The sequence below is a fragment of the Carex rostrata genome, chromosome 5, assembly GCF_964058835.1.
Source record: "Carex rostrata chromosome 5, lpCarRost1.2, whole genome shotgun sequence".
Lineage (NCBI taxonomy): Eukaryota > Viridiplantae > Streptophyta > Magnoliopsida > Poales > Cyperaceae > Carex > Carex rostrata.
This window is the reverse complement of record NC_135922.1, coordinates 1,058,843-1,081,480: the sequence shown is the minus strand read 5'-3', so window position 1 is coordinate 1,081,480 and position 22,638 is coordinate 1,058,843. Positions and strand designations below refer to the sequence as shown.

General features: G+C 33.7%; 4 protein-coding genes and 1 long non-coding RNA gene across 7 annotated transcripts in view; 1 reads left to right on the top strand and 4 right to left on the bottom strand.

Moving 5' to 3' along the window:
• Positions 1–175: 175 nt before the first annotated feature.
• LOC144554201 (ribosome biogenesis protein BRX1 homolog 1-like) lies at positions 176–3,432 on the bottom strand. The gene is made up of 8 exons (XM_078302508.1): positions 3,061–3,432; positions 2,573–2,714; positions 2,405–2,483; positions 2,186–2,310; positions 1,884–1,985; positions 1,715–1,783; positions 1,528–1,626; positions 176–601 (listed from the first exon to the last, which is right to left on the bottom strand). The coding sequence occupies exons 1-8, from the start codon at positions 3,261–3,263 to the stop codon at positions 467–469; spliced, it is 954 nt and encodes a 317-aa protein (XP_078158634.1). The 5' UTR covers positions 3,264–3,432; the 3' UTR covers positions 176–466.
• Positions 3,433–5,933: 2,501 nt separating this feature from the next.
• On the top strand, positions 5,934–9,678 carry LOC144554202 (uncharacterized). Of its 3 annotated transcripts, none has more exons than XM_078302509.1 (7): positions 5,937–6,193; positions 6,359–6,430; positions 6,687–6,760; positions 8,310–8,433; positions 8,524–8,607; positions 8,710–8,817; positions 9,365–9,678. In XM_078302509.1, the coding sequence occupies exons 1-7, from the start codon at positions 6,032–6,034 to the stop codon at positions 9,443–9,445; spliced, it is 705 nt and encodes a 234-aa protein (XP_078158635.1). In that variant the 5' UTR covers positions 5,937–6,031; the 3' UTR covers positions 9,446–9,678. The 3 variants fall into 3 exon arrangements, with proteins under 3 accessions (XP_078158637.1, XP_078158635.1, XP_078158636.1); XM_078302510.1 differs by having other exon boundaries at positions 5,948–6,193; positions 6,370–6,430; XM_078302511.1 differs by lacking the exon at positions 6,687–6,760 and having other exon boundaries at positions 5,934–6,193.
• Positions 9,679–12,089: 2,411 nt separating this feature from the next.
• Positions 12,090–22,638, bottom strand: part of LOC144554106 (uncharacterized) — a 55,869-nt gene continuing 45,320 nt past the window's right edge. Inside the window, exons 1-3 of the transcript XR_013511537.1 lie at positions 12,784–13,029; positions 12,604–12,686; positions 12,090–12,282 (exon numbers count right to left, since the gene is read on the bottom strand). The gene's annotated coding sequence lies outside the window, so the exon portion shown is untranslated. Of the gene's footprint in view, positions 12,283–12,603; positions 12,687–12,783 lie in introns of the transcript that reaches the window.
• Positions 13,160–15,615, bottom strand: LOC144554436 (putative pentatricopeptide repeat-containing protein At1g26500). Its single transcript, XM_078302754.1, has 3 exons — positions 15,466–15,615; positions 14,766–15,320; positions 13,160–13,315 (listed from the first exon to the last, which is right to left on the bottom strand). The coding sequence occupies exons 1-3, from the start codon at positions 15,613–15,615 to the stop codon at positions 13,160–13,162; spliced, it is 861 nt and encodes a 286-aa protein (XP_078158880.1).
• LOC144553698 (uncharacterized) lies at positions 16,676–17,499 on the bottom strand. Its single transcript, XR_013511443.1, has 2 exons — positions 17,390–17,499; positions 16,676–16,960 (listed from the first exon to the last, which is right to left on the bottom strand). It is a non-coding gene; the product is annotated as an uncharacterized LOC144553698 (long non-coding RNA).

Genomic DNA, 22,638 nt, shown 5'->3' with positions numbered 1-22,638 from the left:
GGCAGAGAGAATTACATTTGAAGAAATCTTAGTTTGAAATAAAGCAGAGGCTTGATCAAAGCAAAGGGCCCAATAATTGACCTAGAGAGATTTATCACCTGGGCTGGACCAACCTCAATATAATTGAAAGCTTCACTCTATACACCTAAATTTTGTACAGACAAGCCAATTATTCTGGTAAACTAAACATGAATCAGGAAAAAAAAAGAAACAGTCACAAGTTTATCATTTACTTTTTAGTAGGGAAAAACTGACGAACAGCTTCCTCTTTATGACCCAATCAATTCAATTTTGCACCAAAGAAGAGTTCATATCAATCATAGTCATACATTAAATTAAAAATGCAAAAAGTACACTTTCTTATCTCAAAGAGATAGTTTTAATCCTCTTTCCACTAATGTGAACGAACTGAAAGGCAATCACAAAATTTCAAAACCAACACATGAAAGAAATGTGAGAAGAAAAATTAATCCTCTTTCCACATATCTGCAAACTCATCAGGTACCAATGCATTTTCCATCTCATGCATTTTTCTCCTTGTCTTGGCTTTCACCTTTGTTGAATACTTGCTTGCCTTTTTCTTCTTTTCCAATGCTCTTATCTAATATTTTGTTAAATAAATGAAGTCGGTTAGTTTATAAAGAGTACCAAAGTAGTTTGATTTCGATAAAGCTGACAGTTTAAATGTAATACTGGTACCAACTTCAAACTTCAAATAGTGCAATTTTGGTGGCAATTTGGATAAAACAGGTACATGTTAATCAAATTTGATCTGATTTGAACTAGAACTCAGTTACCCCCAACTCTGCAATGCAACATTAGGTTACCCAATTTCAACTCAAATTAACCCTCAACTGTATGAAGTACACCTTTTATGCAGCCTAAAACTTAAAAACCAACTTACCACAAAATTTGACAGACTTGCCTAACAAAATAGAAAGAGTGAGGCTACAGTAATATGCATATTACGGATCGACTCGTGCTATGGACTCAAATCTAAGTTTTTAATGTTCAAACCGTAGATCTGAACCATTCAACATGATCTTCGGATGGAAATGCACTTGCAGGCCACAATTTATATTTTTCAGAATTTTTTACTACTTTTTTAGATCAAGTATAAAATCACTTGATTTGAAAATTCTGGAACATCTAAAAACAGTGACTTTTAACCTATCTAAAAAAATAGTAACTACAAAATATTAAAAATTTGGTCTACAAGTACATTTTGACATGAAGATTATGTTTAACAGTGCAGATGGACTGTTTGAACTTTAGAAATCGAGATATGGATCCATAGCACGGGTCAATAAGTAATATGCATATTACCATAGCCTCACTCAAGTAGAAATGATAAAAAAACGACATAGCATTGACCAAATTGGTCTCAATTGAGACAAACAATCGAACCATTCTTGTTCAATTGCACTTCAGATAGGCCTGAATTTACCAGAGGAGGATCAAATATGACAATTTTACCAAAATCAGGAACGAAAAGAACAGGAATGATAAAATAAGATACAATGGTACCTGGTTCGGAGAGACATAGAAGGGATTCTCATACAAAGTGGGGCCTCCAAAACTGCCCCCAAATATCTTTATAGGATTCAAGCAAAACCTTGGGCCCACCTACAGTATAAGAGCATAAAATGATTCAACTTTTTTTTAAAGTGTAAAAGAGAAAGATAAACAGTGGGGAGGGTGGTTAAGAAGGAACCTCAATAAGTGTCATTTTGTCAAGACCACCTTTATCAACTTTATCTGTCTCATTATGAGGCACCGATATCTAAAAGAAATGAATTTGCCAACAGGTTAAATCTCAATGATATGTATAATTAAACAATTTATTTATAAAGTTGGTTAGTTTATAAAGTATTAATTTTTACCTGGTAGTTGCGGAACCAAACATGATCATCAACAATTGAAAATACAAAAACATGATCATGAAATGGTTTTGACTTGCGGTGTTCTTTTGGCGTACCAAATACCTGGAATTTTAGAGAACAAAAAAGGAAAACAGTAAATAAAAGCTACAAGTAATAGTTATACCAGTTTCACACCAACAATTCATAATCTTCAGATCAACAGGTTTTGTATTCCTACTGTCCCCTACTTCCTCATTCAGTATAAAACTTGTAACGGTATGATTCGAAATTTACCAAACAATGTAATAAAAAAATAAATAAACCTGAGTCAACATTTCCTTGACAAGTTTCCAATGAGCCGACTCCTCAAAATTAGTAGAGAATGACAGAATTGGCCTTGAGCCCTTTAAATGATTCCCTGTTAGCTTCAATTCCTCCATTGTATGAACTATCAAAAAAAGAAAAATAATTTATATTAAATCATCTTGTTAGTTTCGTCAGAATGATCAAAACATGTCAAAATGAGAAAACTGTAACCATACCGGCATTGACCAGGAACTTGATCGACGGGCCACCAGGGGATTTTACCATCCATAGGTACAGATCCTTTTGTTTCCGACACTAAATAAAAGAACAGTTTTTTTTTTAAATATATAACAGAAAAAGAAATTAGAGAACAAAAGGGGGTGAACAAAATACAAAAATTTAACCTCAAAAAACATGCAGCTTGAGCAACTTCTGAGTTCGACAAGTTCGTTAAGAGTAGATCCTTTGCTCTCCTTTGATTCAATCTTGCTATCTTTCTTACAATGAGGTAAGAGAGACACCAAATTCAACATTAAATGACGGTACCTGTACAATAATATCACCATCAGTGTTTAGAATAAATCAATTAAAATATTTTTATAAAATAACCAAAGGGGCCCCTTTTTCCAATTCATTTGGTGAATTCTGTAAAAGCAGACTACTGGTATTTTCCATTATCAATACCAAAATTTGTACTCACCCCAATTTGGTACTGATAATGGAAAATACCAGTAAAAGCAATTCATTCAGTCAATTCTGACCTGAGAACAGCCGTCATCTTTTTTTAATTCAGTCAGTCAATGCTGTAAAAGCAAGATACTGGTATTTTCCATTATCAGTACCAAAAGTTCTACTTACCAGTAGAGAAATTTGTTCATTCATTGAGTTTTACCTGTAATTGATGCGACGAGAGCAAGTGACCAAGACCTTCTCTTTGTTACGAAAGAACGTACTGTCGCGGCCTTCGTCAGGATCTTGTACGGCGCCGGCGTCGGCGTCCTTCCATCCCGTTAGAGCTCGTGGAGGCCTGGACGGAGGAGGTGATGGCTCGGCCTTGGGTTCTAGCGCCTCCGTTTGCTTTCGCTTCTTCCCCATGGCGATGCGATGCGATGCGATGCGATGCGGGAGAGAGAGAGTGAGATTATTAGGGTTTTGATGGAGAAAGGAGAAAGGAGAAAGGAGAAAGGAGAAAGGAGAAAGAAGGGAACGGCTGTGGGTTTAGGGTTTTTGCTTCGCGTGTTTTTTTCTTCTTATTTTTCTGTTTTAATCCTTAATTTTAATTTTAATTAATGTATTGGATAACTATGTAAATTGTACTGAAGTTAAAGTTTAAAATTACCCCCTACAGTTATCAAAATTGTAAATATACTCACCGAAATGAGAATAAGTTTTGAGGCCCAAATGAGGAAAGCCTAATAATCAATCTTCTTCAAATTTTATTTTAAGGCCCAAATCTATTAATCCAAAGTTGACAAAGCGACCGAGCTCCTTTTATCAATTTCTTTGTAGTATGTTTCTAAATTATGCCATTTATTTTATTTAATGAAATGAAATTGTCAGCCAAGTAGTTAACCTATTTTTCTTAACTGAGGTAAGTAGGTCAATTAAATGACTGTTTTTGTTTGAAGCAACCTATATACTAAATGGTAAAAAACAAAAAACAAAAAACAAAAAACAAAAGGATAATAATTAAGGAACTCAATTAGTAGCTTAAGTGCTAAACATGTAGGACAATTTGGATAATTTTTACAGAGTACTTCATTATGGTGTCAGAGGTGGATCCATATGTGGTGAATGGGGTCAATTGGCTCCCATTGATTTAAAAAAAGTACATATTTTTATATAATTTTCTATATAAATTAAAGTAAAATGCTATGCGTATTGTAAAATTGATCACAATTCAGAATGAAAATTTTTATATAATTGATTTTCAATCTGCGTTTGACCCTCGTCGGTAGAAAGTCTAGCTCTGCTACTGGATGGTGTGGAAGAAACTTGTAAGAGTTAATTTGTAAAGAAAAGTTAATTTGTAAAGAGGCAAATAAATGCAGAGGGGAGGGAGTGTGTGTTAGTTGGTATTATTGGATTTAATTAGTTACAAGAAATTAGGAGCTCTTCTCCTCTTAGTTGGATTGAGAGTTGCATCGTAACTGCCACATGCATTGTTTTGTTTTGTTTTCTTTTCTTTTCTTTTCTTTTTTTGGTTTGCTCCCCCACTTCCCACTTCCAAATCCAGAAAATTTTAAAAATTAAATTATTTTTTTTAAAGCAAGCTAAGTTAATGGAAGTTGGTAATGATTATTTTGAAGCATGTCGGTCATTCTCATCGGAATTCAAAATTTGGGAATATATTGAAAGATGTGGTACCATTTTAAAGCAATAATTTTATCCTTGATTTGATAACACTAACATGCATGAATTAATTAAATGAGAGAGAATGTAAAAAGTTAAAACGAGTTGAGTTGAGTGGTCCTTGAAAGCATGCACCATCGATCCTCTGCTTTACATATATTTTTGAAGTTTAATTTCCTTGTTAAAAATGCTTAAAAGTTGAATCACCTATTCAACAACTTAAGTACATTTCATTAAACTATATATGATGGTATAATCAAATGTTGGAGAATATATGTATATAATAAGAACAATATAAAAGATAATAGAAGGTAGAGAATCTGTGAGCAGCTGGATTTGTACTGTGTTGTAGCTGGAATTGAATAAGCCTGTGATGCCTATCCAATGAAATCAGGTGAGGTAATTAAGTGGTTGTCAATTTGTCATGCCTATCCATTCTTTATTTTACTCCAAATCATGAGAGATACCCCAACTCTCTATATCTAACCTTTTTTTTCTCTCTTTTTTTTAATTTCAAACACAGTTCTACCTAGTTTTATTACACGTCTTGTATATATAATACTAATGCTTATTATTAGATCTTTTAATCATCTTTTAATAGTAAATAATATCATTTTTTTTCTAAAAATTTAAATAGCATTTATCGCATCATAACGGAACGACTAAAAAAACAACGTCATTGTCATATTGCGCCACTATAACGTGCTATAGCGCTAATAATGTCATCTGAAAACACTATAACGCGCTATTTAGAACCCTGGCCTTTTCACACCAATCAAAATGTAATTTCCATCCATAAATCAATGTATGTTAGTGTCAAGATTAAAATAAAATAATCCATAGTGATAGTGATTGTGATCCAAATTTTTTGTTTATAACATTAAAAAAAATTCAAAATTTCACCTATAACATAGTTTTTTCTATTAATTAATATGTGAGGGAGAATTTTTCTATTAATTAATATATTTATATTGAATATATAGGGTGCAAAAGTTTGACTGATTTACGGTGTCATTGGTTGACATATATATGTTGGGATGAAGAGGTCAAGTCAAAATTGTTAGCCAACTTCCAACTGTCTCTCTCTTCTCTATTTCTCTATTTCTCTATTTCTAGAAGCAGACCCAATTAATTGAATCCCTCTCCTCACGTCTTCTTTTCATTCTTCCATTCTTTGCCTTATTTTCAACCTTATCCCATCATACTTTTTCAAATTTACACTCCACCCCCTGCTTATTAATTAATAGCGTGTTAGCTAGTAAAATATATGCTATGCATTTGTTTCTTTTTGGGGGGTGGGGTGCAAAATGCCACCACTAGTCTCTAAAAAAATAATGATGAAAAGACAAGGAGTATATATATATATATACGCAATGCAATTACATGTCTCTGCTGCTTCCATTCTTTTTCTTTTCTGTTGCTTCCATTCCATTGGTTTTCTGGTAACAACCCTCTAAGAGTAAGAGTAAGAGTAAAGAGTAAGACAGAACAGAGGAACAGAGGAAATTAAGATGGAGAAGGGAGAAGGTGAAGTTGGATTGCTTGTGAAAGATGATGACTTGGGCATGGTTTCTTCATCAAGAGACACGTGTCAGTGTAGGATTTGCCACGAAGAAGAGCCGCAGAGCTCGACGATCATGGAGTCGCCTTGTGCATGCTCTGGATCCCTTAAGGTACACAAAATCAAAGGTTGCATCTTTTGAAGAGATAGTGAAAGAATATTGAATATGCCTTTGGGAATTCTCTCTTATTAAGAGGAGATGATTTTAATTGTTGGTTGAATTTGAATATTGAATATTGAATATTGAAATTTGAAATTTGAAATTTGAAAATTTCAGTTTGCGCACAGGAGGTGTGTACAAAGATGGTGTGATGAAAAGGGAAGCACTGTTTGCGAGATTTGCCTTCAGGTACCAACAAAATTGTATAATATAATTAATTAAGGAATTGCTCTGTTTCTTCATATTAAAAAATTAAGGAATTGCTCTGTTTCTTCATATTAAAAAATTAGATACCTTGCTAAAAAGAATTGAACCAAAACAACATCACCTGCTTTTCTTTTCCTACCATTTGCTTAATTAGTTGTAAGAAGGAATTAATATTATTTTGATTCAACTATAATTAATTACAATTAATTAATTAATTGTTGAAAATTGTTGATGACAGAATTTCGAGTCAGGCTATACCTATACGGTCCCTCCAAAGAAAGCTAATCCTGTCGACGTGGCAGTCACCATTAGGTAATCTAATTTAATCTAATCATCATCAAATAAATTCTTATGTGGTGTACCCACATTCAACTTTACAACTTTGCACTCTGGCTTTTGCATCTTTCAAGAAGAGATTAAATATACATCGCAAAATCAAAATTATAGTGTAACTTTAAAACCTATCGGCTATATATTAATTGGAGTGACTTCAGCAACAAAATTCAAATTTACGTTTGCATATTGAATTTATAAAATTTTGAATTAATTTTGTATTAAATAAATCAAACAAAATAAATATTTATAAGTTCATTTTACATATATAATTTTACTGTTTGATTTTATACTAAATTAATTCAAAATTTGACATATAAACACATGATTTGTGAAGTAGATCAATTTCAATATTTTTAATTTGTCATTTAAAATCAATCCGATATATTTTTAAAGTTAAGTTCACAAAGAACTTATTAGTAACTTATATGATATGAATAGAGATGATACATTTGATTGTTGTGGGGTCTGTATATACTCTATAATCATCACTAATCTGGTGAGACTGAAATTTAAATCGTCACAAATCAGGTCGAGTCAAAATTGGATTGTTTTTTTTTATTTTTTTATTTCAGTTGGATTGAAAAAGATTCTAGTTTGAAATCATCCGAGTCAGAATCGTCTCAAATTTGAAATTAATTTGATGGGTATATTGTGATTGGATTGAACATTGTCGCATGTAAAAATCACTGTGCAAGTGGGAGCCAGTATCTAAAAGTGAGGACAAAGGAGTCTTTTTCTATATATATATATATATATATTTGGTTTACCCCATGCCTTGACTATTTTAAGTAGTCAGACTTAGATCTAGATTAGTGGGCATTTTGCCCTGACACCTCAAGAAATGCACATTTGAGAGTGCTGTCAGACTGTGGGCCCCACCTGCATATTAGAGAGAGGACATCAAATTCAATACAATTCCGCACCACTGTGCCATGCATTCAGTGGCGGAGCCACAGTGGCACAGGGGTAGGCAGCTGCCTACTCCTGAAATTTTTTTTCTTCTTTTGACTTGGTTCTTCGATAGGTTTTGCCTACTCCTGAATTTGATTTTGCCTACCTCTGGATTCAATTCGGAGTACCGATTGTCAGTTCATATTTCAAAGATGGTTTGTGAGCTATTTAACCTAATTAGGAAAGAAATGTATTTTTAAATCTTTGTTCAATTCGGCAATGCACATGCAATTTTACAACCGATTCGATAGGTAGAATGCAATTTGGTAGGCGGAAAGAGAATTATGAAGGCAATTCGAATCCGAACCCGTTTAAAAAAAATATTCGAACCCAATTTCTGTCCACCCTTGACTCAAATCCTGACTACGCCACTGCATGCATTCATTCCACTTAGCAAACCACATCTAATGATCTAAACCCCTATTGGCTATTTCTACAATCAACACTAAATCAACACTAGATCAACACTAGATCTCACTTCAGTGTTGCACTTCGTGTCAAAAATATATTGCATCTTCATATATAATATACAGTACTGTCCATGTGATACGATTTATATGGATATGTAATATAGAGGAAGTTTGGATGTACCGAGGCAAAACTATGAAGATATTGGTGTAACGAATTTGGAATATGTGGATTGCTCTCCTGCTCCTAGTAGATCAGCTGCTTCTTCCTGTCGTTCTCTACTTATAACTGTAAGTCCTTCAAAATTAAATTCATAATATATATGCAAAAATAATTTCAAAAACTAATATTATAATATCATTTATATGAAAATTATGCAGTTGGCAACATTGCTACTGTTAAGGCATTTCATGGATGTCATTTTAATTATTGAAGATGATCAATATGCATCTAATCTCCTAATTGTAAGGGAATTTTTTTTTCAAAATGTTTCAAATATTTGTTAATTAATGGTTAGTTAGGTTCTTTTTTTATATATATATATTTATTTGGGTATATATGAACAGATGTTTTCACTAAGAGCTACTGGAATATTGTTGCCTTTCTATTTTGTGCTTCGTTTGATCTCTACAATTCAACATGGACAGCGCCAATATAAACTAGAGCAGATCCAGGTATATATTTTGGAAGCAGCTAACAGTTCCCCAACTCTAGTCCTCCAAAAATCTTCGGAGATTTTCAACTAATTCTGTAAACATCAATACTAAATCCTGTAAACATAAAAACGCGTAAAAGCTGTTAAAAACGCGTGAAAGTTGTTGAAAACGCGTGACAGCTGTTGAAAACGCATGACAACTGTTGAAAACGCGTGACAGCTGTTGGGGACCACCTTCTGTGAACATACACATAATATTCTGTAAACATACACATATTATCCTGTAAACATACACATATTATCTTATAAACATACACATATAATTCTGTAAACATACATAGTATACTTGAAATTATAGTAGTTAAAATTATGGCAGTTGTGACAGTTAAAAACGCGTCACAACTAAACTAAAAAGGGAAGACTTTTATACACAGAGATTTTTGGAGGACTGTAGTTCGGGGGACATTACCTTTTATCATACATTTTATATAACAAATAAAACCTAATTAAATTTTTTTTAATTACACTGGTTGGCTAATGTTATTTTAATGCTATGTTGTTATCAGCTAAGAAGAGGAGAAGAAATTGAGAGGGTTACAAGTGATGAAGAGAATCCAAGTCATTACACAATACAAATATTCTCCTGATCAAGTTCTATTGAGATTATGGAAAAGCAAAATTAAAAGCCATTTTATATTTTCTGCCTTTTTTAGGGGAATTTTAGCATCAATTCTTCAAATTGTACTTATTGTACATTTTTTTTTTTTTGCAAAATGCAAATAAAAAAGAAAAGAGAAAATGGAGAGGAAATTTTTTTTACTGTGTTTGTTCCTGTATAAATATATAACAAATTAAAAGATGTCTTTTCCAATTCATTAAAGTTTATTTGTCCAAAATAAATATGTTGTGATTTTTTGGAATTGTAGGGACTCTATTATTCTAAATTCACCTGGTGATTTGTTTAAAAATTTGTGCATAAAAACCAATTGTTGTTTTAAATCGTGCATTTCAAAAAAATGAACGGATGAATTTGTGAAATAACAGGTCCCTGCAATTTGAAATAATTTATTTCCGCATTCGTCAACCAAAATAAATAGAAGAGAAATAGAGAATACAGGAATCGTGAAATTTAAGCTATCTCATTTTTTTTTTTTCAATCGTGTTTGGCAAGCATGAAATAGTAAAAAAGTGTAATTAGATCTATTCTTGCTAATGAAAAAGACTACTTTTATATTAATAGGGCAGGGACCAATGCGCAAATTGTAACAATAATATTAATATAATATGATAAAGGTTAAGGTTGCTTATGAATGATAACTTAGCTTTTACAACAAAAAAATAGAGCAACAAATAGGATGCATTCATGCACTGTATAATTATAAATTTATAATCACAATTTACGAGTGATATAGAAGCACCACCTACTAACAAAGGATCCAAGTTTTCTATGGCGTGCACAATTACAATCCTCTATGTGGCGAGTTGCTATGTTCATGAGCGTTTTTAGGAGTGTTCAAAGGGTTCGTTTTTTTCTTTTTTTTTCTTTTTTTTCAACCAAACAAAAAAAAAATCGGTTAAAATGGTTAATTTCTTCAGTTTCAGTTTATATAGATCGGTTATGTTTAGACTTTCAAAACCGACTAAACCGAATCGACCAAATTTTAATGATTCAAGTGTGGTTTATATTTTGTTAGGTTCAATCATCATTTTCTTCCGTCCATTTTGGTTTGAATATTTTAAAACATCTACCTGTTTTGTATGGAACTGAATAATGTGTTTAATGTTATCTTTATATTTATTTCAATAAAATTATTAATGTATCGATGTATGTATTGAATTTTGACTTTTTGAAATTTGATCTCTATTAGATTTAACCGAACAAATTGAAATTTAATTTGGTTTAAACAGTTCGGTTCTTATCAGTTGGTTTGGTCGTGTTTTTAAAAACCCAAAAAAAAAGTTTGATCTGCCAATTTTATTTTGGATTTCAACCGAACTAACTGTTTGAACACTCCTACTCGTCTTAGAGAATCTTCTCCTTGAATTTTTTTTTTTTTTTAAAAAGTTGAGATGAAATTATCCAACTATTTAATACTTACGACTAATCCTCCATTTGAATTTCAAAAATACATCACATGAGAGCATTAATATATATTTTTACCACTTAAACTTAAAAGTAATTTGATATTAAGCAATTCAGAATTTGCAAAAAAAAAAAGAATAAAAGAAAAGAAATTGTAATGAATGACTCGCAACAATAGATTATAGAATACAGAGAAAAAGCCAAGCCTCTTTGGTGTTAAAGACGCTCCAAAAGGTGCCAACCATAGAAGCATTTACTTTTATAGAGAAAATAATTGAGTTTATTGAACACAAAATCCAAATGGATGCAAACAAACAAAATACCAACCTGACGTTGCAAAGTCACCAACCCTGGCCCACTTGCATTTGCATTTGCAATATTATTTTATTTTTCATGTTGGGTTTCTACAATGTCAATTTTACCTTCCAAGCAAAAATCATTGTAAAAAGCAAACTAATTACTGCTAAGAGAAGCAACTCAAGTTGCTTGTCTATATATGGACTTGCCTTTAACTGCCTGCTAAGCTATACATTAATTATTCAATAGCTAGCTAGCACTTTATTAATCTTTAGCTAATTAAGGCCTATTTGGGCCTAAAAATGCACATCCTAATAACTTAGAATTTGGGCTAAAGGGGGAGTAATAAGTATTATCGTGCTTTGAAATTCGTACAAAAGGATTTGAACGGTCTGGATATTCCACGGTTCAACTCAAAATTGAGGTATCTCATTCTCAGGAGGTGAGAATTCAAGCTGGATTCATTACCGTACCAGTGAGGTGTCATTACTGAGGTCTAGTATTGTTAACTAGTACCTCCACTGAAATTGAAATTTGATATCCTTGTATTGGTTCTAAAAAGAAGCTTAGCTGTTGTAAATTTCAGCTAAAATCACTCAAATTATACAGAATTTAACTTTACAACTATCAATAATCATTTACTCCATAAAGGTAAAACAGAAACATAACTAAAAAAAAAAGTACAAGAGTGATTTAAAAAATAAGTAATAAATGATCCCAATATTAATTACGTATGAAAAAATATGGCAGCTGGAATGATTTGAAAGAGGGTTAAAATTGTCCATACATTAAAAGTTTTTTTTTTCTTGTTTAAAGAATTTGTCAATTCTGATATGTATTTTTCCAAACAAAAAGATTTCCTCAAAATTGTCTTAAGAGGAGAAATACAATATTGCCTTGAGAGGGTAACTGAAATCTTGTTCCAAAATTTATAATATTTTGATGCAGAAACAAAAGAGGAAGTAAATGTCTCAAATATTATTCAGAAAATTGCAAATAATCTCCCTCAGTTTTTTTTTTTTTAGGGAGAGAAGAGAATGCAATGCAGGCCCTACAAACTGTATAAGCGCCACAGGGACAAGCCAAGAACCACCTTTACTAATCCTGCCAAAAAACAAAGTTCAAATTTTACAATGACAGATATGCCCCTGAAGTTTCTTATTTAAAGAAACTTAAGTTCTGAAAATTTCCTCAATTAGAAATATTCAGCTATATATAATGGCGTTTTGGTCAAAATTGTAGATGATTTTATCTAGTTTGAAGCATGTGTTGATACTGAAAGTACAAAAATTTGTTTTATATTGTGCACATTTAACCAAGGATCTGAATATCAAGCTAATTAATTACTAGTTTTCTTTTATACCTTTATTCAGATTTGTTTTATTTTTATTAATATATGACTAATTATTGATTATCCTGACTCACCATCCCCCTGGTGTTACATCATTGTAGACCCAAAAGGGAGCAAATGTGGATAGGAGAGTAAAATCTATGATCATAGCATGTATCTACAAACAAGAGAACAACAAAATTGACCTTGTCAAATGCTATTAGTTGAAGCTAGCATGGACAGCATATATATATACTTAAATTAAAGAAACTTACAAATAAACTCTCTCTGAAATATTGAAACAACTCATTCCATGCATCACCACTGGCTAAAGCAGCATAACCTATCAGCCCCAAACAGCTCATAATGTTATCTGAAAAATTCAAAGGCCACTTGCTGATAATGCCGGGTTCATAATTTATTTATTTATTTTCTTTTAGTCTCATACCACTGCTGTCATCTTTGATTCGAGAAAATTCAAAGGCCATTTACTGATATCCGCTTCCTCAATAGGCGGGGGAGGTGGCCACAGTGGTACCTTGCTTCTTGAACTGTACTTGTAACGATTTATTAAATGGCATGGAATCACTTCATCTTGATACAGACATACAGTGCATGTATAAGATCCCAGTAAAGAAAAAAGAAAAATATTTAGAATTTACCTTTTGCCAGTTGGAAGAAGCAGAATGGAGTAGAACGAAGGCCAGAGGCACAAACTGTACCAAGTTCAACAAGCACCTCATTCATTGCGAATCCGTCATCTCCTCTCAGCTTCAATAACTTTTGCAAGAAATACATGTCCCGGGACTGCATGTGCATCCATCAAGTATAGTTCCCAATCATTTAAATATTCATAGAGAGGTACCGGTAGGTACCACCACTGGTACAGCACAATGGCATGTAGTTTCCTTTCTGTAATTTTCTTTTTACTTTTGTATTGAAACCCACTGTCAATCTTTCAAAATATATATATATATATGTGTATATATATATAGAGATGGGCTACGGTGAGTTGCGAAGTAAAACGCGTTTCTACTTCACGCCGTATTTTTATTTTGAAAGTCCAAACGACCGATCCGAACCGTTAGATGTTTAATCCATATTGAAATGTGCTTGGAGACCAAATTTTACATTTTTTGGAATTTTTTTACTATTTATTAAGCATTTTTGAAAATTGCTGTTTTGCTATGAACAGTGAAAAACAGTAAAATTTTCTGGACCATCAGATCAGCGACTTTCAAAATTGCTTAATAAATAGTAAAAAAAAATCCAAAAAATATAAAATTTGGTCTCCAAGTACATTTCAATATGGAGAACATGATGAACGGTTCGGATTGACGTTTCGAACTTTAAAATCGCAAAATATGAGCGTGAAGTAAAATAGTCGCTTTACTTCGCAACTCACCGTAGCCCATCTCTATATATATATGTGTGTGTGTGTGTATATGTGTGTGTGTGTGTATATATGTGTGTGTATATATATATGTGTGTGTGTATATATATGTGTGTGTATATATATATGTGTGTGTGTGTATATATGTGTGTATATATATAGAGAGAGAGAGAAACAGAGAGTGGCTAATATCAAAACGTTTGCACCACGCCTCCCGTGCAACAAAGTCATTTTCTAATTTTTAAAGTCCAAATGATAAATCTAAACCGTTAGATGTGTTCTCCATATTAAAATGTGCTTGGAGACCAAATTTTATATTTTTTGGAATTTTTTTACTATTTATTAAGCCACTTTAAAAATCACTGATCCAACGGTGACTTCTGATTTTATCTGGTATCATTACTAGGTTGAAGCTGCATTCATTCCACACCAGTGCGGTATCATTACCTAGTATAGTACCTACCACTGAAATTCCATATCCTTGTATTGATTTTAAAAAGAAACTTATCTGTCAGAATTCAAGCCAAACCACAGCAGGATGCTCCACATAAAAAAAGACTGAAATTATAAATAATTTAACTATGCAGCAAACAGATCTTTTACAACTATCAACAATACCCATGTCATGAGAATTAAAATCAACAAACAGAAATATAAAAGATAACTAAACACAAATTAAACAATAAGATTCTGGTTCAGTAATAAGATTTCAGGGCCAGAATGAATAAAATAGAAGCATTTATTTACAAGTTTTAGACTCTATCACTTAAAAACCAGTACCTTACGGTATGGTATGGTTAGCTCCCTGCCTAACCCTAACTTTCCCAGCCCTGCAGCTCAACCAGTCAGCAGCCTCAAATTTACCATTGGATTCATCTTTTGTGCCATTTCTTCCAACTTATTGGGTTCTCCAGCCCAACAAAAATCGGCTACAAATTTGTTGTAGTCAATCAGAGGTGCCTTCATGCCTTTGTTTACCATCTCCAATATGTACCTTTCCGCTTCTCTAACTCGACCGTGCTGTATATGACCCGCTATAAAAACAGTGTAGGAGTTTGCATTAGGAGAGACCCCTTTCTTGCTCATCACCTCCCAGACCCGAGAACCCATTTCATGGTTTCTAGAGAACAACGACTTCATGAACATGTTATATGTGCTGATAGAGGATTCAAATCCTCTCTGTACCATGCTTTTGTAGACCCGATTGGCTTCTTCGGGCATGTCGTGGCTCGTCAAGAGCTTCATGACAGCTTTGTAAGTGTGCAAATCTGGTGCAGGACCTGATTCCTCCATTTGACTTAGTAAACTAATAACCCGATCCATTCGACCCGCATTACCAAACCTGGTAAGCAAGCATGTGTAAGTTACAGCACTTGGGTCACAACCCGCCACCTGCATTTCCTCAAAAACACAATCTGACTGGAAAAGGCAAAGGAGTGAATGGCAATTTTGAAACTTTCCATAGACAGCATTTGCAATCTCCCCATTTCTTCTAGAAGGTTCACCAGGATTTCGAACTGACGGTTTCTACCTAACACATTGAGGATTTTGTTGTAGGTAACACCGTAACAGGACCATGCGCAAAACCGGGCACAGACCCAGCCCAGCGAAAGAACCGGTAAGCCGGTTTGTGGGCATTACGAAATCTATCTATGATACTGACAACCAAGGACTGTGTGGGGCCAATGCCACACTCAGTCAGCAGCAAGTCCATGTCACGGTCCGGTCAAAACCGGTTTCAATACAAGTCAGAAATTTTGAAACCGGTATTGGCTTTTTTTTTTTGTATTGAAATATTAGAAATTTTGAATATATGTGTTTCAAAATAGATGTAATACAATATAATTTGATTTATTAGAAAGACTACAACAAATAACTAGGATTAACATTTTTCAAGCCGGATTTTTCACGGCTGTAAGAAAAATTAATATATTTATTTATGTGTTATTGTAAAAAAATAAAAATGCTTGAATTCTGAGTTATTGATCCAGATTCACAAGTCACTTCTAGATAATACAAAAATATTATGATCTTTCTAGTACATTTAATTTCTAAAAAAATGTATCTATTTTGATATATATTTTTGAATAACAATCATTGTATAATTAACTTAAAGTTTTTGTTTTTTTTCAAAAATAGATACAACTTTTTAGTAATTAAATGTACTAGAAGGATGACAATATTTTATGTATTACCTAGAAGTGACTTTTCAACCGGGATCAATAACTCAGAATTCAAACATTTTTTATTTTTTTCCAATAACACATAAACAAATATATTAATTTTACAGTCACGAAAAACCCAGCCTGAAAAATGTTAATCCGGGTTATTTGTTACAGTCTTTCTAATAAATCAAATTATATTGTATTTCATCTATTTTGAAAGAAATATATTCAACATTTCTAATATTTCAATACAAAAAATAGAAAAATTTCAAAAATTTCTGTTTTGCTTAAAAAAAGAAGAAGAAGAAAGAAACCAAACCGTGAAAATTTTTCAAAACTTGGTTAAAAAATTTGGTTTGGGTATTTTAAAAAAACTTGGTTATTATTATTAAAATATTTTGTTAATTGGTTATTTTTAAAAATGTCGGCAAAATACCAACCTGACGTTGCAAAGTCACCAACCCTGGCCCACTTGCATTTGCATTTGCATTATTATTATTATTTTCATGTTGGGTATCTGTCACACCTCAAACCCAGAAATTCTGGATTTAGGTGTGATCAACCTCGCCTCGTGCTTAATTAATCATTAAGCACGCAAGGCTAATCATAAATAATAAATCAAACAGCAGCGGAAGCAAAATAATATAAATGTCATGCATCAGTCACATAGCAAATAAATAAACATACACATACATAACATATAATTCGATCCCTCCCGGATCCAAATAACACCATCTATAGAAGGGGATACATGATCTATCGAGCCCGTATATATAACACAGGAAATACGGGACTCGTGAACCTAATCAAAAGCCTAACCCTAACTAGGTCAAGTGGTATGGCCCTCGGGGACAGCTCCTGACATCTCCTACCGCGGACCGCCAGAACCTGTACCTAAAACCCACGAAACAACTTGTGGGTGAGCGACGAATCGCCCAGTATGTGACCCAGAATTATCCCCTCGGGGATCCTCTACGGTCAAAGCACTTTTATTTATAAAGGGAATACAATTAAAAATATGCACATGTGTGAACCTATATTAATAGCTAATAGAGTTTACCATACTTTTGAATGATGCCATGATGCGATTATTCTATTATGCCATCATGCGAAATAAACCCAAACATGATGCGATTATTCTACTCCTAAAATATAGTAAATTCAGGTTTTTCAGGGTTTGTGCAAATCTACCTACAGTGCAGAAAGGATAAACATGCTCTAAAGTTTTAATGCAACTACTTAAAATAAAGTGCGGATGTCAGGTCAGATGGATCGACTGGTAAGAGTACGCCCACGAAAGAAAATAATTCAGATATCCCACACCTGTAGGGCTGGAGTCTCTGTCGCTAATAATCGGCGTGCTCCGCGTATGCTCCGAACTGCGGGTCAGTCGGATCGGCCCACGGGTCGGACTCGCACGGAGTTGACTGATCTGTGATCACGTAATTTAAACTAATTAAAATCTACGCTAATTTTATTCTAACCCTCGTCCCAATTAATGTACAAGTCGATTTCTCGATTACTTCAATTTTATAAAATTTATCGGTTCAGTCAGTCGGACTGATCCGATTAGGCATATATTAATTAATTAATTTCATGTCATCGAGCGTAGCATTAATCTTAATTTACAGGTTTGTCAACTATTGATCATTCACTTTGGTCTAGTTTAATCTAATTTAATCCTAGTCAAATTTATATTCTAACGCTTTAATTTTGAAGATATATTGCTTGTATAAATTCAAATGTCGAATTATTCGTAATAAAATAATTGTTCGGGAGTTACGGTAATTTTTTAAATGTGCTATACTTAGTTAATATATTCTACTATCTACTCTCTTTGATTTAATTTAATTCACTATAATTAATCCCGTCGTTCGAATTCGATATTCGAAACCTAAATTATAATTTAAATTCCTAATTGTAATATTACGATAAAATATGTTAATTTAATAGTTATTATATCAATTCGTATTAGTTACGTATTTTATTATATACGGTTGCATTTGGTTATTCAAAACTTTAGTTTAATTAAAGTTTTAGAAACGTACCCTTTTAAACTAATTTCACATGTCTCAGTTAAAAATACAATTAATTAAATAAAATTAGCCATAATAAAATTCACGATTTCGATTCAAGTTTGAAATTATTTATTCTAACAATTAGGTCTAATTTATATTTTAGTTGTATAATTCGTTTTATAAAATTAAAAACGAAACCCTTAATTGGTTTACGTGTTTCAAATTAATTTATTGCTAAGTCGCGCAATTCGTTATTTTTATAACTAATTAAATCTCTGTTGGGGTTTCGCGCGGTGTGCTAACCGGAAACCCGTTTAGGCTTAAGTTGCGGAATGACCGTAGAACAAAAATTTCTACGGCCAACTTAAGCTCAGGATTAAACGGGGTATGTCAGGAAACTTTCCAAGGCGGTCCACCTTCAGTATTCCTTTGGCATCAAAACCCAATTTAATCCTTTTACAGATCTTCTCCATGATTGATTTCTAAAACTTTAATCTACTTACAAATTAAATAGATTAATATAACATATTTATACCTTGTTTCCAAATCACAGTTGGAATGCAGACCGAGCGAGTAGAGCCTCACCAGGGAAGGAATCGACTCGGAGTATCACACGTATGATACCTCTATCGGTTATCCACCAGGACTAACCGGAGAGCGGTTTATTTCTTCTGCCAGAAATACCGTAAACCGCGGAATTCTGCAAAAACACTATTCACGGGGAAAAGACGAAAACCCGTAAACACGAATTTTCGGTTGCTCAGTTTCATCAATATGCAAAACTGACATACCGCTAAATTCGGTAAAACACTATTCATCAATCCCGTAAATATTCTCCACAACAACCCGCAAGATTATACGTCAACTACGTATAACTTTCTTTTCTCAACCGAAATACTATTTGGGAGAGAAACCGAGAAAGAGAGAAAATACCGATTCGTTTCTGCACGAAAAGATACATGTGAATGTGCATATGTATATATGTGAATATTTCTTTCTCTCTCTACCCCTCCACCCCTATTTATAGTGTTTAGATTCGGTTGCAAAAGACCAAAATGCCCTCCAAGTTCGGCCTATTTACAAGATATGCCATTGACACCTCATCCTTTTATATGTGAAATGACCAAAATACCCCTTCCACACCCTTCCACATTCTTCTCCATGCTTCTACACATGCAAGGTGGCATAGGTGTGAAATGACCATTTTGCCCTTGTGGATAGGATTGATGACATGTCATCTGGATAGGATCAATGACGTGTCATGCGGATAAGCACGAATCTGAAAAGACCCGAATGCCCTCGGCCCGAACACAAATAATATTCGTATAATTATTCTGAACAATTATATATATATTTTTCTTTCGGTTATTTGTTTCGGTATCGATGACGTGTCATCTGGATAGGATCGATGACGTGTCATGCGGATAAGGACGAATCTGAAAAGACTCGAATGCCCTCGGCCCGAACACAAATAATATTCGTATAATTATTCTGAATAATTATATATATTTTTCTTGCGGTTATTTGTTGTTTCGATAATTTATACAATGTGTCCTGCACATTTATAAATTAACCGGTTAACTTTTATACAACGTGTCATACACGTTTATAAATTAACCAATGTTTTTGCTTGTTATTTTTACATAACATTTATAATTTAATTATAACACGTATAATTAATTATAACCATCTTAATATTAATTATAATCAATTTATAATTAATCAGTAAGATTCTCCGAGTAGCTCCTATATGGTGTGACCCAATAGGATCTGTGTTATGTTGGTAAACAGAGTTAAAACTGTTTTAACTTCTGTTAGTCATGGGTGGCATCTGGCAACACATCATGACCATCCAATTACACAGATGATGCTGTACTGTACAATATCACGATCCAGTAAACAATTTACTTGTGTCTGTTCTTCTGTCTCATAGCTATCAGATTAGTTTCAAGGTAGATGTGTGTCATCCTTGCTAACTTAATTTTTTCTTGATCTTGAGCAGATTATCAAATATAATTACTCTTGTAATTATACCGCTAGCAGATAATCTTACTCTATCAAGGGGCCCAGTGATGCTATAGCTCGTATAGAGATACGAGGGACAAATAGTATTCTTGGTAAACTATCACTTCCTCAGCTAAGCTATACATATGGAAAAGCTACCGTTATGACTGCTTTTTACGGACAGCGGTGGATAACAATCACACATACATATTTCTCAATGGGAACGATAAATACCTCATACTTTAGAACGTGACACTGAATGAAAACATAAATGACACGAACACAATTCTATTTAATGTTTCATTCGGGGTCTGTCAAATACCATGTTTCTAAAACATGTATCTATGTGATTAAAATGACATCTCGTGTCAGGTGGTTTGTAAAACTTAACCATCTTTTAATCCACATACTAACCTTATCGCGGTAATTAGTGTTCCTGCTAATTACCTTGGTCAGTGACCTTTTAAGAGTATATATCATCTATATTATGGAGTTTCACAATTTCAGTCATGAACTCGAAATGATCCATAAATTCAATAATACTCAAGGCAACAAAATGCTATATAAATAAACATTCAATTCATGAACAAAGCTTTATGATAATTTATCGTATTATTGACTTCTAGATTATTACAAACTAACAATCTCCCACTTAAGCTAGGAGTCAATCATCGTAGACCCTACTTATATACAAAACTCTATATTCTCTAAGATCTCGTAGATCCTGAGAAAATCTCACAGCCAATCTTCTATGCGTTCCAAACTCATAGAAGCATTAAGCATCTAGTGCTTGGCTTGAGGAAGAGATTTTGTGAGTGGATTAGCTGTGTTGCTGACTGTGTCAACTCTACTTATCTTTACATCACCTTTATATTAATTATATCTTTTATAATCAATTATAAACATCTTATGATGTTTATGATCTTTCGTATTAGGTGATAACGTTGTAGACGAGAAACATATCCTTAGTTCTCCTCAAGAACTTAATGATATTCTTTACAGCATTCCAGTGCTTTATGCCTGGATTAGCCTGATATCTACTCGTTATACTCAAAGCATACGAGACATCTGGGCGAGTGCACAACATGGCGCATATGATAGAGCCAATAGCCGAAGCGTATAGTACTCTACTCATAGTGCTTTGCTCATCAGTTGTCGAAGGAAACTGAGTCTTGCTAAGCAGTGCACCATGATTCATTGGCAGGAATTCTCTCTTAGAATCCTGCATGCTGAACCGATTCAGCACTTTGTCAATGTGCGTGCTTTGACTTAATCCTATAAGTCTCTTTGATCTACCTCAGTAGATCTTTATGCCTAGTATATAGACATCCTCGCCCAAGTCCTTCATCGAGAAAACTTTTCTTTAATGAAGACTTGGCTAATTGCAATAGAGGAATATCGTTTCCTATTAAGAGTATGTTATCTACATATAAGATCAAAGAAAGGCGATGGCACTCCCACTAGTTTTTCTGTACACATAAAATTCTTCTTCGCATCTGACGAAGTCAAGCTTTTTGACTTCTTCGCCAAATCAAAGATTCCAACTCCGTGATGCATGCTTCAATCCATAAATGGATTCAAGAAGCTTGCATACCTTCCCAGCTTTCTCTGGATCTTCAAAACCCATAGGCTGTGTCATGTACACATCCTCTTCTTAAATTTTCATTTAAGAATGCAGTTTTGACATCCATTTGCCATATTTCATCATCATGAAATGCGGCAATTGCTAGGAGTATCCGAATTGACTTAAACATAGCCACGGGTGAAAAAGTTTCATCAATTCCCAGAATTTGTTTGAAACCTTTTCGCTACTAGCCGTGCTTTGTAAATAGTCATATTGTCATCCATGTCTATTTTCCTTTGAAAACCCACTTGTTAGCTATGGGCTTCACCCCATCAAGTGGTACAACTAGGTTCCAAACCGTGTTGTCATACATGGACTGTATTTCGGATCTCATGGCCTCCAGCCATTTATCAGAGTTAGGCCTATCCATTGCTTCCGCATAGGTCAGAGGATCTTCAGTGTCAAAAACTGAGATCTCGTGCAGTCCCAAGTACCTCTCGGGTGCATGGACTGTTCTTATTGACCTACGTAGCACTTGTTCTTTAGGCTGTCGAACTTGATCCACAACAGTGTGCGGATTTAGTTCTTCTTCAACTTGCGTTGAAGCACTTGAGCTCAGGACTAGAACCTCTTCCACAGCTACTTGTGGATTTGGTTCTTCCAGATGCTCATCAGCCGAAGTATCAAGTGGTGGGATTATCTGATCTGTTTCAGATATTATATTGTGTGATGTATCTTGAACTTCTTCAAGTATTACATTACTCTCACTACTTCCTTTTGCAAGAAACTCGTTCTCCAAAAGTATACCATGACGAGCAACAACTAATTTGTTCTCGGACTGGTAATAGAAGTAATATCCTTTCGTTTCCTTAGGATACCCTACGAAAAAGCACTTGTCAGATTTGGGATCAAGTTTGTCAGACGTCTAGCGTTTGACAAATACTTCGTATGGAGTCTTTTCAACTGACTTGGATGGAACCATATTT

Bases quoted from the DNA above. Each gene is read 5' to 3' on its own strand.
- LOC144554436 (XM_078302754.1), bottom strand. From the start codon at position 15,615: ATGGACTTGCTGCTGACTGAGTGTGGCATTGGCCCCACACAGTCCTTG. The intron at 15,321-15,465 runs GTGTTACCTACA...TGCCTTTTCCAG, and splicing joins TTGCGCATGGTCCTGTTACG to TCAGATTGTGTTTTTGAGGA. The intron at 13,316-14,765 runs GTAAATTTGAGG...ATGCACATGCAG, and splicing joins CACAAAAGATGAATCCAATG to TCCCGGGACATGTATTTCTT.
- LOC144554201 (XM_078302508.1), bottom strand. From the start codon at position 3,263: ATGGGGAAGAAGCGAAAGCAAACGGAGGCGCTAGAACCCAAGGCCGAG. The intron at 2,484-2,572 runs GTTAAATTTTTG...TCTTTTATTTAG, and splicing joins CAAGCTGCATGTTTTTTGAG to TGTCGGAAACAAAAGGATCT. The intron at 1,627-1,714 runs GTTCCTTCTTAA...CTTATACTGTAG, and splicing joins ACAAAATGACACTTATTGAG to GTGGGCCCAAGGTTTTGCTT.
- LOC144554202 (XM_078302509.1), top strand. From the start codon at position 6,032: ATGGAGAAGGGAGAAGGTGAAGTTGGATTGCTTGTGAAAGATGATGAC. The intron at 6,194-6,358 runs GTACACAAAATC...TGAAAATTTCAG, and splicing joins CATGCTCTGGATCCCTTAAG to TTTGCGCACAGGAGGTGTGT. The intron at 6,761-8,309 runs GTAATCTAATTT...TATGTAATATAG, and splicing joins GACGTGGCAGTCACCATTAG to AGGAAGTTTGGATGTACCGA.